Genomic DNA, 18,460 nt, shown 5'->3' on the forward strand with positions numbered 1-18,460 from the left:
CTTCTTTAGTTGCCTGTCAGTTCCCCTGTCCCAGCAGCAACGCTGTATGTAAAATGCAACATTATTGCAACATGTCGTTTACACAGCCTGTGTTGGTTGCCTGCAGCTCATATTCTCCTAGCTGAGAGTGGGCTATTCCTACCCCCCTGTCCTTGCTGACAGTTAGTATAGTCCCACTTCCTATCTAGTGTGACCCTTACTCCTCATTTCCTTTTGACCCTGGACTCTGAGTGAGTAACTGCCTGCTATCACCCCAGCAAGGCTTTTTTGTTTTACACTGTCTCATTATTGATACACTGCACAGCAGACAGAGAAGCCCTCTCTCCCCACACTCCATCTACAAGCACCTATCTCCCTGTGTTTTCCCTCAATAAAACCAAGAAAGAGAAAAGGACTTGTTTGTGCTTTGGAAGAGGTGAGACACGAGTTAAGCTACCTGGAGTCATTCATACACCATTCGTGACCCTGGCTTCAGGATAGTAAAACAAAGACCTGTGTTGGGGAATCACACAGCAGCTACTACTCAAAGACTTTATGCTATACAGAATAGTCCCTGCACACAAGGCAGCAGCTTTGCAAACAGACTGTACACACAAACCTAACTGCCTTTTTCTCTGTCTGAGTCCACCCGCTGCTCAGCCCCACAGTGAGGAGCCTACGGACACCTGTAAGTACAGCTACCCCAACGCTGCACGCTGCAGGACACCGCTCGGCACCATCTGAGACAGACGCCCTACGCTGACAAGGTAAAAGACCGCACGCCACACGCACTGGCAAAAGGCCTACACACACCTACAGCATGGCAGAACTCAGAGCCTCACCAGACATCACGCAGGAAAGCGATCTCTCAGACACAGAGACCGCTGCGCATCTGCAACAGGCGCAGGCAGGCGCAAGGCCCAAACGGACAGTCACACTGACACAAAAGGGCCGCGAAAAATATGAGAGCGACATTGAAGCGCACCGCGCTAAATTAGAGTTGGCCTGGGAAACAACCGCATTGGAGTTACGCAATGTCGTTAGTATTGGCGATAATGCACAACAGCTTGCGCAGGCAATTATTCAAATAAAGTCTGATCACTCGTGCTACCAAGGGCTGTCAGAAACATACATCACCTACTTGACCAGAACCAACACCGGCGAAAGCCTGCAAGAAAGAGACTTACAAAATAACATTGATCTTGCACGTGACAGCCGCGTGCGGGCCGCCATCACAGACGCTCAAAGCGTGAGAAAAGAGCTCCTCCTGGAGACTGCATCGCAGCGCTCAAGCATATCCAGGCACTCATCTAGATCAGCAAGATCAGCGCAGTCTAACGCGTCCAGTGCAAGCACAAACGCTACCAAGGCACGAGCCGCCGCAGAGGCCGCACGTGCCAGGGCTGAATATAGTCGCAGAGAGGCAGCCGTAAGGACAGAAAGAGCGCGCATAGAAGAGGAGGAGCAGAATGCCGCTGCCAACGCTGCCGCCGCTGCCAATGCCGCCGCTGCAGCTACCGCCGCCGCTGCAAATGCCGCCGCTGCCGCGGCGCGTAAAAAGGCCGAATTGGACGCGGATCTAGAGGCACTAAATCAAGAGAAGGAAGCCGCCGCCTCTATAGCCCAAGCCGAAGTCCTAGAAGCAGCCGCGCAACAGGACGGCGGGGAGCAACCGTACAGACGGATTGCCTCAGAGGATCCGGCCCGACGCACTGAAGACTACGTAAGGAGCCTCTTCAGTGTAAACACCAGCGCACCATCTCAACACGGATGGAGCGACTCCACAGATACCGAAGACCTGCTAGGCCCACGAGGAGAAGACGCTGCTCTGTCAATGGTACATGCTGCCTGGGATAGCCACAGCCACAAGAGTGATCCACACGCCAGCGTGCACACGGATGCACCACAACAGGCTCGCAATCCAGGTACACCCACGCGGGAGAAAACAGCCCCTCACACTGGCCAGCAGCCATCACGCATCCACGCCAAGGAAGAGGCGACCGCACAGACCGTCCCAGCAACTACCTCAGAACGGGGCAAACGCGCCGACGTCTCAGGTCTGACAGACATAGCCAAGTACATGATCCGGCGCGACTTGGTGCACGCAGGACTCATCAGCTTCGACGACCGCCCTGAGAACTACCGGACGTGGAAGTTCACGTTCAAAGACGCAATCGACAGCTTGGACTTCTCAGCAAGGGAAGAGCTCAACCTGTTAGTTAAGTTCTTGGGGAACGTATCCAGGGAGCAAGCGCAGAGACTTCGGATGGCAAACGCACATCAACCCCAAGTAGGTCTGGACCTAGTGTGGGAAAGGCTAGAAGAGACCTATGGCAGCCCTGAAGCAGTCGAGGATTCACTCTTCAAAAGAATCGAGAGCTTCCCCAAGATCACGAGTAAAGACTACTCGAAGTTACGAGATCTTGGAGACCTGCTGCAAGAACTGGAGTTCGCAAGGAAAGACCATTCCTTAATAGGTCTCAACGCCCTAGATTCAGCTCGTGGAGTGAGACCCATCCTGGAGAAGCTACCCTTCAACCTCCAAGAAAGGTGGCTTTCACAAGGTTCCAAATACAAAAGGGAGAAGCAGGTTGTCTTCCCCCCATTCTCATTCTTCATGAGCTTCATCTGCGAAGCGGCAAAGACAAGAAACGACCCCAGCTTCGTCTTAGGGGCGCAAACCACATCCAGCGTTAGCCACCCGAGGAACGAAAGGTCAACAGCAAGGTGCAAGGACTCCAGAACACCCATCTCGGTCCACAGGACGGACGTGCCCCCTACGACCCACGCGAGTCCCAGCCAGACGGCCGACAGGGACAAAAAACCAAGGGACCTTAACAAAGAATGCCCTATCCACAAAAAGCCGCATCCACTTAACAAGTGCTTCGGATTCAGGATGAAACCCATAGAGGAGCGAAAGAACCTACTCAGGGAATGGGGAGCCTGTTTCAAATGTTGTGCTTCCACAACTCATTTATTCAAGGACTGCAAAGAAGCTATGAAATGCACAGAGTGCGATAGCGACAGGCACATAGCCGCTCTACACCCGGAAGCTATGAAGCCCAAAGCAAGCAAAGCCCCTAACCCTCCGACAAAGCAGGGCGGGGAGGAAGAAGTGGGAGACACACACCCCCCCGACGTCAGTAGCATCCAAATGCACAGAAGTATGTGGAGAAGGAGACGACGGTAGATCTTGCTCTAAAATATGTCTGGTAGCAGTGCACCCAGAGGGACAACCCCAAAGAGCCAAACGGATGTATGCAATCATCGACGACCAGAGCAACCGATCGCTGGTCAGGTCAGAATTCTTCGATATGTTCGGCATACAAGACAGTACTTCTCCTTACACTCTCAGAACGTGCGCAGGGCGAATGGAGACTACAGGGAGAAGAGTGAATGGCTACACCATATGCTCAATAGACGGCAAAGTGAGCATGCCCCTTCCCACACTCATCGAGTGCAATCACATGGCGGAAGATAGGACTGAGATCCCCACGCCAGACGTGGCGCGACACCATCCCCATCTAAAAACCATTGCCGATCATATCCCACCACTAGACGAAGATGCCCAGATCCTGCTGCTACTTGGCAGAGACATCATGAGAGCACACAAGATCCGCGAACAGCGAAATGGGGACCACAACGGCCCAAGCGCCCAAAGGCTCGATCTAGGATGGGTGGTAGTTGGAGAAGTATGCATAGACAGGATACGAGGACCCGACAACGTAGGCGCCCTACAGACGAACTTGTTGGAGAACGGTCGTATATCCCACTTCAAACCTTGTCCGAACCACTTTCAGGTCCACGAGAAGCTCGAGACCAAAAGGAACTACGGAGACGCGCCTGTGGCAAGAAAATACCCCAATGACCTAGGGAGTACAGTGTTCCAGACAACAAAGGACGACGACAAACAGGCGCCATCAATGGAAGACAAAGAATTCTTGAGGTTAATGGATAAGGAGCTCTTCAAGGACGAATTGGGCAGTTGGGTGGCCCCACTACCTTTCCGCTCGCCAAGAAGACGCCTCCCAAACAACAGAGACCATGCTATGTCTAGGCTCGCTTCGCTCCGCCGTAACCTACAAAGGAAACCGGAGACCAAGGAACACTTTGTGGCCTTCATGCAAAAAATCTTCCACAGTGGCCATGCAGAGTCGGCGCCCCCAATGAAAGAAGGCGAAGAATGCTGGTACCTCCCGTCGTTTGGCGTCTACCACCCCCAGAAACCTGGCCAAATCCGAGTGGTATTCGACTCCAGCGCTCAGCATCAGGGAGTCTCCCTAAACGATGTTCTCCTCACCGGGCCGGATCTGACGAACAGTCTTCTGGGAGTGCTGATCCGCTTCCGCAAGGAACCTATCGCCGTAACCGCAGACATTCAACAGATGTTCCACTGCTTCCTTGTGCGAGAAGACAACCGTAACTACCTAAGATTCCTGTGGTACCAAGATGACGACGTAGAAAAAGAAATCACGGAGTACCGCATGAAAGTACATGTCTTCGGGAACAGCCCATCACCTGCAGTGGCAGCCTACGGCCTCAGAAGAACGGCCCAAGACGGAGAAGCAGAGTTCGGGAAAGACGCCAGGAGCTTCGTCGAAAGAGACTTCTATGTGGACGACGGATTAAAATCAGTTCCCACCGAAGAAGAAGCCGTAGATCTACTCAAGAGGACACAAAAGATGTTAGCGAAGGCCAACCTAAGGTTGCACAAAATAGCTTCCAACAGTGCCACAGTGATGAAGGCGTTTCACGCAGATGATCAAGCACCAGATCTCAAGAATTTGGATCTGGGGACCGACACGCCTCCCATACAGCGGAGCCTGGGGATAAGCTGGAATCTTAAAACAGACACCTTTACGTTCCAGGTAGCCATCGAAGAAAAACCCTTCACACGTCGCGGAGTCCTGTCCACCGTTAACAGTCTCTACGACCCGCTAGGATTCGTGGCTCCTGTCACTATACAAGGGAAGTCTCTCCTCAGAGAAATGTCCTTCGAAAAACAGGAATGGGATACCCCACTACCTCCAGAAAAACGGAAAGAGTGGGAAACGTGGAAATACTCCTTGAAGGCCCTCGAGCAACTTCAAATCCCATGCCCCTATTCACCTATATCTCTCACCGCCGCACACAGCAAAGAGCTTTGCGTGTTCTCAGATGCCTCCACCAAAGCTATAGCAGCGGTGGCCTACCTAAAAACCACGGACGTGGATGGAAGTTGCCACATCAGGTTCATCCTTGGCAAAGCTAAGCTGGCGCCACAACCTGACCATACTATACCCAGACTCGAGCTGTGTGGTGCAGTGCTAGCAGTAGAACTGGCGGAGCTTATCGAGAATGAGATGGACAGCAAACCAGATGCCGTCAAACTACACAGATAGCAAGGTGGTACTGGGATACATCTACAATAAGAAAAGGAGATTCTACGTATACGTAGCTAACCGCGTAGAAAGAATCAGGAAGTCAACCCAACCAGAACAATGGCACCACGTGCCCACAGAGCAAAATCCCGCAGATCACGCCACCAGATCAGTACCCGCATCTCAACTGCAGAATATGTCGTGGCTCACAGGACCAATGTTTCTTGCGCAGCCTGCGGAAACGCTACCAACCCCAGTTGACGATTTTGAACTCGTGGATCCCGAAAAGGATACGGAGATAAGGCCCCCACAAGTATCCGTGGTACTCACCAATGTATCGCACAAAAACGCATTCGGATCACATCGATTCCAACGCTTCTCAAAGTGGACGGCCCTTCTGCGAACAGTAGCCCATCTCGGGCATATAGCCTCCTCCTTCCGCCAGACACCAGACGGTAAAACTACCGGTTGCCACGGCTGGCACATCTGCAAAGAGCTGCGCACCGTAGAGGAAATTACAAAGGCTAAGGAAACTGTTCTGAGTCATGTTCAAAGGGAAACATATGCGGAAGAGATCAATTGCATTCGCGGAAAGAAGAGTGTTAACAAAAACAGTCCACTTTGGAAGTTGAATCCCTTCATCGACAACGACGGCCTCATGAGAGTAGGAGGCCGCCTCAATAAGTCCCAACTGAGCAGGGAGGAAAGCAACCCTCTTATCATCCCTGGCCGGCATCACATCGCCACTTTGTTGGTGCGCCACTACCACGAACAAGTCATGCATCAGGGACGACACTTCACCGAAGGCGCCATTAGGGCGGCGGGCATTTGGGTCGTTGGCATGAAAAGGTACGTGGCCAGTAATCTCCACAAATGTGTTAGGTGCCGAATGCTGAGAGGCAAAAGCCAAGACCAAAGGATGGCGGATCTACCTGTCGACAGACTTAATACAGAACCCCCCTTTACCTATGTAGGACTTGATGTATTTGGGCCCTGGATGGTCATCTCGCGTAGAACTAGGGGCGGACTAGCAAACAGCAAACGATGGGCGGTACTCTTCACCTGCATGAGTATGCGAGCGATACACATCGAGGTTATAGAATCTATGGATGCTTCAAGCTTCATAAATGCCCTCAGAAGGTTCTTTGCAGTCAGAGGACCAGTTAAACAAATACGCTCCGATTGTGGTACCAATTTCGTTGGAGCATGTAAGGAATTACAAATAGACACTAAAGATAATAGAGACAATAGTATCAAAAGATACTTGCGCGACCAAGAGTGCAGGTGGACATTCAACCCTCCTCACTCCTCTCACATGGGCGGAGCATGGGAACGCATGATCGGGGTAGTCCGGCGTATCTTGGACTCTATGATGCTAAAAAGCAACCTGACTCGACTCACTCACGAAGTGTTAACCACATTCATGGCCGAAATATCAGCGATAATCAATGCTAGGCCTTTGATTCCAGTGTCAACGGATCCAGAATCGCCAAGTATTTTGACGCCAGCAATGCTGCTAACCCAGAAAGTAGGGAACATCCCCACCCCAGTCGAAGGCTTCCACTCTAAAGATATGTACAAGCGACAGTGGAGACAGGTGCAGCACTTGGCTAACACATTTTGGGATCGCTGGAGACGCGAGTATCTAGTGACACTCCAAGAACGCCATAAATGGCAAACGGTTAAACCGGACATCCAAGTAGGAGACGTGGTTTTGTTGAAAGACAAACAGGTAACAAGAAACGAGTGGCCCATGGGACTTATAATCAAAACCTTCCCAAGCGAAGATGAAAGGGTCCGCAAAGTGGAAGTTCGGGTGACCCAGAACGGGGTCGTTAAGACTTTTTTGAGACCTATCACAGAGACTATCCTCCTAATGCCAAAATCGGACTATCACAAAGAAGAACTGGCTACCAGTTCTATGGACTCTGAGAGACATTGTGGTGCATCAAGCTAACCTAGAGCTGTGCATTCACCTACCTTACCGAGATGGCAAGGACTTAAGCTGGTGGTACCGGACGGTATCCCATCGTTATGTGGACATGAGTTTTGCATGTTATGTTGTATTGCACATATGTTCCACACATACCTAAAATAGTGGTATCTCCAGATACCAGACGGGGAGTGTCCTGGAACTAGATTCCATATTCCTCTGTCTTCCCCTTTAGTTATGGGATTCATTTCTCCCTTCTTTAGTTGCCTGTCAGTTCCCCTGTCCCAGCAGCAACGCTGTATGTAAAATGCAACATTATTGCAACATGTCGTTTACACAGCCTGTGTTGGCTGCCTGCAGCTCATATTCTCCTAGCTGAGAGTGGGCTATTCCTACCCCCCTGTCCTTGCTGACAGTTAGTATAGTCCCACTTCCTATCTAGTGTGACCCTTACTCCTCATTTCCTTTTGACCCTGGACTCTGAGTGAGTAACTGCCTGCTATCACCCCAGCAAGGCCTTTTTGTTTTACACTGTCTCATTATTGATACACTGCACAGCAGACAGAGAAGCCCTCTCTCCCCACACTCCATCTACAAGCACCTATCTCCCTGTGTTTTCCCTCAATAAAACCAAGAAAGAGAAAAGGACTTGTTTTTGCTTTGGAAGAGGTGAGACACGAGTTAAGCTACCTGGAGTCATTCATACACCATTCGTGACCCTGGCTTCAGGATACAGAGCCCCCTTCCTTTCTCTCATTGCAAACACACTCCTTTCCCTGTGACAGTGCCCCTTCCTTTCTCTCATTGCAAACACACTCCTTTCCCTGAGACAGAGCCCCCTTCCTATCTCTCATTGCAAACACACTCCTTTCCCTGTGACAGAGCCCCCTTCCTTTCCCCCATTGCAAACACACTCCTTTCCCTGTGACAGTACCCCCTTCCTTTCTCTCATTGCAAACACACTCCTTTCCCTGTGACAGTACCCCCTTCCTTTCTCTCATTGCAAACACACTCCTTTCTCTGTGACAGTGCCCCCTTCCTTTCTCTCATTGCAAACACACTCCTTTCTCTGTGACAGAGCCCCCTTCCTTTCTCTCATTGCAAACACACTCCTTTCCCTGTGACAGTGCCCCCTTCCTTTCCCTCATTGCAAACACACTCCTTTCCCTGTGACAGTACCCCCTTCCTTTCTCTCATTGCAAACACACTCCTTTCCCTGTGACAGTGCCCCCTTCCTTTCCCCCATTGCAAACACACTCCTTTCCCTGTGACAGTGCCCCCTTCCTTTCCCTCATTGCAAACACACTCCTTTCCCTGTGACAGTGCCCCCTTCCTTTCCCTCATTGCAAACACACTCCTTTCCCTGTGACAGTACCCCCTTCCTTTCTCTCATTGCAAACACACTCCTTTCCCTGTGACAGTACCCCCTTCCTTTACCTCATTGCAAACACACTCCTTTCCCTGTGACAGTACCCCCTTCCTTTCTCTCATTGCAAACACACTCCTTTCCCTGTGACAGTACCCCCTGCAAACACACTCCTTTCCCTGTGACAGTACCCCCTTCCTTTCCCTCATTGCAAACACACTCTTTTCCCTGTGACAGTACCCCCTTCCTTTCTCTCATTGCAAACACATTCCTTTCCCTGTGACAGTACCCCCTGCAAACACACTCCTTTCCCTGTGACAGTACCCCCTTCCTTTCCCTCATTGCAAACACACTCCTTTCCCTGTGACAGTGCCCCTTCCTTTCCCTCATTGCAAACACACTCCTTTCCCTGTGACAGTACCCCCTTCCTTTCCCTCATTGCAAACACACTCCTTTCCCTGTGACAGTGCCCCCTTCCTTTCCCTCATTGCAAACACACTCCTTTCCCTGTGACAGTGCCCCCTTCCTTTCTCTCATTGCAAACACACTCCTTTCCCTGTGACAGTGCCCCCGTCCTTTCCCCCATTGCAAACACACTCCTTTCCCTGTGACAGTGCCCCCTTCCTTTCCCCCATTGCAAACACACTCCTTTCCCTGTGACAGTGCCCCCTTCCTTACCCTCATTGCAAACACACTCCTTTCCCTGTGACAGTACCCCCTGCAAACACACTCCTTTCCCTGTGACAGTACCCCCTTCCTTTCTCTCATTGCAAACACACTCCTTTCCCTGTGACAGTACACCCTTCCTTTCTCTCATTGCAAACACACTCCTTTCCCTGTGACAGTGCCCCTTCCTTTCCCTCATTGCAAACACACTCCTTTCCCTGTGACAGTACCCCCTTCCTTTCTCTCATTGCAAACACACTCCTTTCCCTGTGACAGTGCCCCTTTCCTTTCTCTCATTGCAAACACACTCCTTTCCCTGTGACAGTACCCCCTTCCTTTCTCTCATTGCAAACACACTCCTTTCCCTGTGACAGTGCCCCCTTCCTTTCTCTCATTGCAAACACACTCCTTTCCCTGTGACAGTGCCCCTTTCCTTTCTCTCATTGCAAACACACTCCTTTCCCTGTGACAGTGCCCCTTTCCTTTCTCTCATTGCAAACACACTCCTTTCTCTTTCACATCAACTTCTCCCTCTTCTCTCCCACTCATTCCTCTCTCACCTTCCTCCTCCCTCCTCCCTCTCATCTCCCTCATCCTCCCTCTTTTCTTTGTCACCTTCTGTCCCCTTGCTTTCTATCACACCCACACCCCTTTCCCCCCTTCTCGTTCGTACCCCTCAATCCCCCTTTCTCTCCCCTCACCCCTTCTTTCTCTCTCACCCACTTCTTTCTCACAATGGGAGAGGGGGGGGGAGGGGTGGTGGCGTAAGAGTTGTGATTAGAGCTGGAGATAGAGAGGGGGGGGAAGAGTTGAGAGTAGAGAGATGGGCAGAGACAGATGGGGGAAGAGAAAGGGAGAATAAAAATTGGAAGAGAGAGAGAAGGGAATTAGATGGGGGAGAGGTGGGAGAGGTGGGAGAGAGATGGGGGAGAGGTGGGAGAGGGACATAGAATGCTTGAAAACTCCAAATAGCAGAAGAACAGTAAGGTGTTAAAGATTTCAGAGAAGTAACTCAGAACATAGTATATAGCCTAGGGAAGTGCTTGAAAACATGAACTTCGCTGTTGATTTAAACAAACAAAAGCATAAAATGAAATTAAATAACAGTGCAGCATGCATCAAAAATATAATGCGTCAGATGCGGCCACAGGCCAAATAGTTTGTAATTTATTTCCCAAAAATTAAATAAGCCAAATTTTTGCTATTATTATGGTTAGATTTGTTTAGCCTGTTTTTCTGACCAGCTACATAGGACTGTCCCTTTTACTATTGCCTTAGTAAATAGGACCCCTTAATGACTCCGATTTATAAATAGTCCCTTATACTTACAAAAATAGCACTGCAAACGGCACCTCCACATATGGCAAGACTCTTAAAACCCAAATGCTGTTGTTTGGGAGTTCAGCATTTAAAGAATGGGAGAGATAATCCAGTGTAGATATTTTCTAACTATTGCTGCTTAGATAAGAGAATTGCTGTTTTTAAGCGGATTTGATAAGCCTGAAATTCATGTTCTGGAATTTCAAAGACCCATGAAATATCCTTGGTATAATAGACATTACAGTCTAACGTTGTTTTATGGAATACTTTTTTTTAAAATTGCAATTGGACATTAATGAACATTGTTGGGTGGGATTAATGAGGTGTTGTGAGATCACAAGAGACGGGACAAGGGCCAAGACAGGAACATGGGTTCTTATTTAGTAATGGTTAGAAAACTGCTGACAATTGCCCCATACATCTGCTCACTATATCTACTCCTATTGTCCATATAACCCCTTATTCTAACTCCTATTGCCCGATACAACTGTTCCTATTGCTTAATATAACATCTTCACACTGTATAACTCCTCCTATTACTCCATATAACATACACCTGCTTTCTATAACTCCCACTATTGCTCCATATAACAGCTCTTTAAAACTCCCCTTTTTTCTCAATATAACAACTCCCTATAACGTCAACTGCTCTATATACTCTGCTCCCTATAGCTCTACCTATTGCTTCATATAAATCACTCCCTAAAACTCCTATTTCCCCATACAGATGTAGGTGGGGTTATTACACCAGCTAGAGTGCTATGGTGAGATATTCTGCGTTATCCCTGCTATTGAATCCCACGAAAAATAGATACAGCTATGCTGCCCTAGGCTAAGGCCCCGGTCCCTCCGTCAGCACTCCCGCACTGCAGACAGGCGGGGCGCTGACAGACACAGACCGCGATATGCGGTCTGTAGGGAGCCGGAGCCGGAGCGGGAGGTGGGCGGGAGTGGGAGGTTTGAGCGGGAGGGGGGGCGTGGCTTGAGCGGAGGGACCCGCTACTCTCCCCCCCCCCCTCCCTCCCTCCCTCCACGGGCTCGGGCTGGCACTCATACACACACGCAGACACACACAAACATACACACTCAGGCACACACACAGACAGAGGCAGGCACTCACGCACTCAGACACACACATACACACACACGCAGGCACTCTCTCACACACGCACGCAGGCACTCATACACATATACACATACACACAGAGGCAGGCACCCACGCACTCAGGCACACAGATACACAAACACAGACAGGCACTCAGGCACACACATACACACACACAGACAGGCACTCACGCTGCTTTCCCCCCACACTCCTCCCCGCTCCCTGAAGCCTCTCCTCCTCCTGAAGCCTCCCCTCCTCATTGGCTCACAGCAACACCACGTGACGCGTCAACGCTAGGGATCACCAATCACCATTCTCTTGTATCCCATAGCGGCTGACGCGTCACAGCATGTAGTGAGCTGTGCAGCCAGGGGGGACCGGGACCGGCTCCGCAGGATTCCCCTGCTGGCGGGGAACTCGCGTGTGGCCGCCCGCGCCGCCGGGCGCACCGGGTCCCAGGCCTTAGGCCTCGGACACGCTTACCGCTGGCTTGCTGAGGTGCGCTGAGGCTCAGGGAAAGCGGGTGCTTTCCCTGGCCTTGCGGTTGCTTGCCCGGCGCGCCGTCAGGGGGGCGGGCCGGGGGCGGGCCAGTGGCCTTGCGGAGCTGGTTCGCCCTCATTGGGCGAACCGCTCACGTGACCGGCCTGTCGCGGCGGCAAGCGGGGTAATGTTAAAATTCCCTAAGACCTGCGCTTCCGCGCGCTTGCGGAAGCGTAGGCGAGCCCCTACTAAAGCCGCTCTAATTGCGGCTGTAGGGGCTCAGTGCTGAGCGGGAGCGCGCGTCAGCACGCTTCCGCCAGCAAGCGGTAAACATGGCCGAGGCCTTATAGTGCAACATTCTGCATTATAAGCGGGTGCAATCACCCTGGCTACATCTGTATCACCGTTCCCTATAACACCTCCTAGTGCTCCATCATTTCTTGCTACATCGGACTGCCCTTAAACATCGAAAAAATAACAAAGCTCTGGTGCACTGCAGGGTTTTTTGTCTCCGCCTTGGCCTCTGTGCTGCTGTCTCCTTGCGTCCGGCTCAAACAGCCTTCAGTACAATCATAGAATAACAAAGAAAATGCTGCACTTGAACAGTTTCCCACAGAAGTTACTGCGCGTATTTGCTTGATGCTGAGCACGCCAGAATACACAACATTTCAGGGGATGAGGACATTGTTTAATCTGTGTTGTCAGCATTAAGCAAATAAATGCAGCGACTGAAGTGGCTGAAGTGCAGCATCTTTTTATGATTCTTTACCTGTCCTTAAACATGTCACGGTCATTAGCTCACTTTGTTGTTTAATACATCTGATCGCTACCTTTTAATAAAACAATGCTGCATCTTATTTTCTTCCCTCAATGATCTCCTTGTTATATAAGTATCTGTTCTATTTTTAATAGGGCACACGTTTTTTCACACTAGTAACATCCTCGGTATGACGTGTGAGAGCATTTAATGGGGTTGTGTATTTGCAGAGTAATACGAGTAGCAGCGCCTGCAGCTGACCTATATGAACCATTAGATTCCAGTATGTGCGTGTAGGATCTCTAGCCGGCCCTTCTTAGCAGCTGGGCCAAAGTTGCGCTGCAGAGCATCCCCCTTCTTGCCTGCTCCTCCCACCTGTAAAAATCACTCATCCAAATCACAGCCAGGACAGGAAGAGGTGGCTTTATTTGAAAGGGCGATGAAATGTCGTGAGATCCGAGGCGAGCGAGAAACCAAAACAAGGTTTTTCCTCAATTTTGCCCTGGGTCCAGCACAGAGACTCTAGCCTCACTCATCTCTATTAAGTATATCAAGAAGGTCCAAACTACCCATGAAATAATCCTATTAAATTATCCCTGTGGGCTACCGTGTTTAATGTTCTGCATGGGTGGGGGGTGGGGGGCGGTTTAAAGGAGATTTGTATAGGGCAGGCAGTTCTTTTACTGTACATTACTTTAACCCAGGCTCTGCTGAATAAGCCGTGTTATGCAGCAGAAATAAACTTATAGGGGTCCCTGTTAAAATGGACACAAGAAGTAGAGTGACACACTGAGTGCTCATTTGCATGTCATTACCCAGTATCCCTGGCTGCAGTGGAAACATTGTATGCTAAGGCAGGGGTGTGCAAACTATTGGAGTTGCGCCCCCACCCCCCCCCCCCCCCCCCCATGTGCTCGCACCCTCCTTACCTCATTGTGCGGCGTCAAATGACGTCGCAGGGTCACGTGACCCCCGCATCGTCATTTTATGCCGCGTTGCCATGGCGACATGTCACACCACGCATCTGAATCCAGGTAAGTAAAGTTGCAGAGGCCTCAAGCAATACCTTGGCATTTAATTTGGATGCCTTGGGAAAAAGCGCAACTCTGCAACAGCCCGTCCCCCTCCAGGAATATCTCGGGGTACACCCTCCAGTTTGCGCACACCTGTGCTAAGGGATAATGGGGAAAGTCAGGGTTGCAGACCTGTCTGGGAATGCAAATGTACCTACAAGTGGTATTTTTATTTGCTGTATAGCACTTTTCAGGCAGAGTTTTTCTTTCGCAGGGATATATTTACCAGGGTTAGAAATATTTCTTCTGCTAGCTCATTTAGTAACATTGTATCTTCTGGTTATATAGAAAGAGTTGAAAGTTATAGGAAATGACAGTGGTGTCTGATACCCCCAACTTCCTGTACCATAAGTGACATCAAAGTGGCAACACAGCAACTTCCTGTTCTATTTTCTTTTCAACACAAACATCAGTTGCCCCACATATGTTAATAGATCACTCTCTTACAAAGATCTATTTTCCCCACTGAACTTAATGGAATTATCTTCTTAAACACACCAGTTGCTCTCATGGACTTAACCCTATTAATAATCAAAACCCTCCTACATATAGTTAAATAGAATCATCCTTTTAAAAACAGCTGTCCCGTGTTTGTACAATTTAGCTACCCCCCCCCCCCCTAGACTTTAATAGGATGGCCTTTTTACACACCTCATTTGCCCAAATAGACTTTAATATGATTAACCTCTTACAAGCATTAGTTACCCATATAACATCTGTGAGCCATATATACATATTGTACTTCACTTGACCTTATAAATTTCTATAAGTTTACAGTGCTACACCCATAAAATATCCCCACTGGTTCTCAATACCTGTAGATGACCCTTATATTAGTCAGAAATGACACTCTTATTTCCTTGAAAACAGTTACAGGAGGGCCCCGAGCATGCGTCAGGTTCCGTTCTAAGGGTCCGCCGCAAAGCGAAAATTGCCGGAAAATGGAACCGGTAATTTTCGGCGTGTGCGCATGCGCAGACCTGCAATTCCCACTTCTGCGCATGCGTGACCTCCGTTCTGCGCATGCACAACCTCTGCACCCCCCCATTCTGCGCATGCGCGACCTCGGACTTCCCCGTTCTGCGCAGACACGGCGGCCCCCTTCTCGGTACCACCGTATTGGAGGATTGCCGAGTAGCGGGGCCCTGCTGTATTAACAGTAATATGTTAGAAATATGGCATCACTGATATTTTTATCACTACATAGTGTTCAAATCCAATAAATAGCAAACTACTACAGAAACCAGCTTCACCTCATAGACTTCACCCTATTAACTGTAAGGATGACACTTACCTCAGTTACCCTTATAACTTTAATAGGATCACCCTCCCACACACATTAATTGCCCCCATAAACTTCAGTGAGATCACCATTTAAAAGAAATGAAGTCTTTGAAGCCTGAAAATGAGACCTCACAATAGTATTTTTTAGCGGCATATAATTTTCAGAGCCCATAAACTTTAACTGGATCACGTTCCTACAGTACAGTACACATACCTTAGTATTCCCCTCTTAGATACTGTATCAAAGGGAAGCACTTTTCAGACGTTAACATCACACATACCAATTTACCCCATAGACGCTAATAGGATATCCCTATAACACCCTTCAAAAGCAATTTAATAGGGTTACCCTCTTACATATACGCCCTTAGACTTCACCCACATAATTTGATTATCTTATTACACCCATGACTTACCCCTATTGACTTTAATAGGATCCCTCTCTTACATATATCATCTGCCCCATACACTTCAAACAGTTAACCCTCTTGAAAACATAATTTGTCCCTATATACTTCAATAGGGTCACCCTCTTGCACCCTCAGCTGCCTCTATACACTTTAGTAGAATCAACCTCTTACAAACATTAACTATTCCTATGGACTTCATTTGGATCACCATCTTACACATATCAGCTGCCCCATATATTTTAATATGACCACCCTCTTACTGATCAATTTCCCCTATGCAGTTCAATATGATCAGTCTCTTACAGGCAATATCTTTCGCTACAGACTTTAATACGATGATCCTCTTACACACATCGTTAGCCTATATACTTTACCAGGATCTTCTTCTTATTAACATCAATATTTTTAATAACTTTATTTCATATAGAGCTTTTCAACCAATGGGACTCAAAGCGATTCACAATTACAATATAGCGCGCGGTACGCGGCAGATAGTAATGGATACAGACGCAGTCCCGGCCCAGGTGAATTTACAATCTATGATTTTGGTGCCTGAGGCACAAAGAGATAAAGTGACTTGCTCAAGGTCACAAGGAGCCGATACTGGGCATTGTACCCGGTTGTCCTGAGTCAAATGCAGCATTAGCTTCCCCTATAGACTTCTATGGTTTAAACTTTTTACACACTTCAAATGCCCACAAAGTTTTTAATAGGATCACCCTCATACAGTTTGTGCATACATTTCAATAGGTTAACCCTGTTAACGACTGTAACTGTCCCCATAGACTTTAATAGGATCACCCTCTTGCATACATTTGCTGAACCCACACCATTCAGTTTCCTCTATACAGTTCAATAGGCATAGCATTTTACAAACTATAACTTTCCCTACAGATTTCAACAAGATACTCCTTTTATACACAGCACTTACCCCATACACTTCATTAGGATTGCAATCTTGCATACAGAATTCCCCCATACATATCAATAGGAAACCTTACATGCATAATTTACATCATACAGTTTAATAGGATACCATTTTCACACACAGCAGCTGTCCCTACACACATCAAAAGGATCACTCTTTTGCCTACACCAACTGCCCCATACACATGAGTTGGATAATCCTTATAGAAACATAATTTACTCCATACACTTTAATAATGTAGGATCACCTTCTCACACACAACAGCTGCCTTCATATAATTCAACATATAATTCAATAGGATCACCCTATTACACACATCAGCTCTCCATACATATGTACATCAAAAGGATAACCTTCTTGCATATACCAACTGCCCTATATAAACTTCAATAAAGTCACCCTTTCATGCACATTAGCTGGACCTATATATTTCCATAAGGTGACCCTCCTGCATATACCAACTGCTTCCATAGACTACAATACGATCACTGTATTATACACATCAGATGCCCCTATACACTTCTATAGGATTACCCTCTTGCAAGTACTAACTGCTTCTATACACTTCAGTAGGATTCTTCTCTCACACACAACAGCTGCCCCATGCATCTCAATAGGATTACCCTCTCACACAAAGCATCTACCTATACACTATTCTAATAAGATCACTCTCCTGCATATACCAACTGCCACACTTTGGTCGGATCACCCTATTACACAATCCAGCTACCCCCATACAGGATCACCCTTTAGCACATATCTGTTTCCCCCATACACTTCATTAGGATCACCCTATTACACACATCAACTGCCTCCATACACTTACATAGAATCACCCTCTTCAGAGTTCAGCTCTCCCAACCAACACCCATCCTAACCCCGAACCCACCTTCTTTTGGGAGTTCTGGTTCGGGAGGGGGAGGAGGAGGTGCTTCCGCCACCGACTCTGGAGCTTTTTTCGCTTCGGCAGCTGGAGCAGCAACATCTGGGACCAGAACGATGTCTTCTGGGACCGGAACCGCTGCATCTGTGACTGGAACAGTTGGTTCAGGCGCTGGAGCAGGCACTTCTGGGACTGGAGCAGGGGCTTCTGGGACTGCAGCAGGGACTTCTGGGACTGGCTCAATTGGGGGCACCGGAGCTGGTTGCGCCTTGCTTGACGCAGCCTTAGGTGCAGGGGATTTTTTAATGGGAGCCTTCGCAGGCATGGTTCAGACTCTGTTCTCAATGACTGCAGTAGCAGAATCTTCCTGTCGTTCTGATTTATATAGCCTTCGGCCAGTGCTTATACCATCTGTTTTTAGGACCAGCCTCTCGCTTATTTAAAGCATTGGGACACTCAGCTACTTGAGATCGAAATAGCTCAACTCCAGTCTTTTAACACCACAAGATATCGGGGTGAATTTAAACAAGGCCATATCCCCTGGATCTTAAAGGATCTGAACGGGTAGACACTTTTGATTTGTTCAATGTACAATATTTCCCCGGAAACAACAATAAGGAATTCAGCTTTAAATAAAGTAACAGTATTTACTCCGCTGTCCCAGTTAATATTTCAACTCATTTTATAATGACTATATAAAGTTTCTTGTTGATCCTTAAAACATGCGTCAGAGCTCAGTTTTCGAACAAATATAATCATAGATATAATTATTTTTTCATTATTGTTTTAAAAGTTTAATATTTTCAGGGTAAACAACTGCTTTAGGATAAGATGAATGAAACCGCAATCACCACAGTAATAGACAGAAATAGACAGGTGCTCTGGAGGGTAATATAATTATATTATCGGTGTTGAT

General features: G+C 48.4%; 1 protein-coding gene across 1 annotated transcript in view; it reads right to left on the minus strand.

The window, feature by feature from the left end:
* MYBPH (myosin binding protein H) overlaps positions 1-17,914 on the minus strand; it is a 58,484-nt gene extending 40,570 nt beyond the window's left edge. The window contains exon 1 of the mRNA XM_075613352.1: positions 17,551-17,914. Coding sequence (XP_075469467.1) covers positions 17,551-17,869 — 319 coding nt within the window. The 5' untranslated portion in view covers positions 17,870-17,914. The remainder of the gene's footprint in view (positions 1-17,550) is intronic.
* Positions 17,915-18,460: the final 546 nt, after the last annotated feature.

The sequence above is a fragment of the Ascaphus truei genome, chromosome 9 (assembly GCF_040206685.1).
Source record: "Ascaphus truei isolate aAscTru1 chromosome 9, aAscTru1.hap1, whole genome shotgun sequence".
Taxonomy (NCBI): Eukaryota; Metazoa; Chordata; class Amphibia; order Anura; family Ascaphidae; genus Ascaphus; species Ascaphus truei.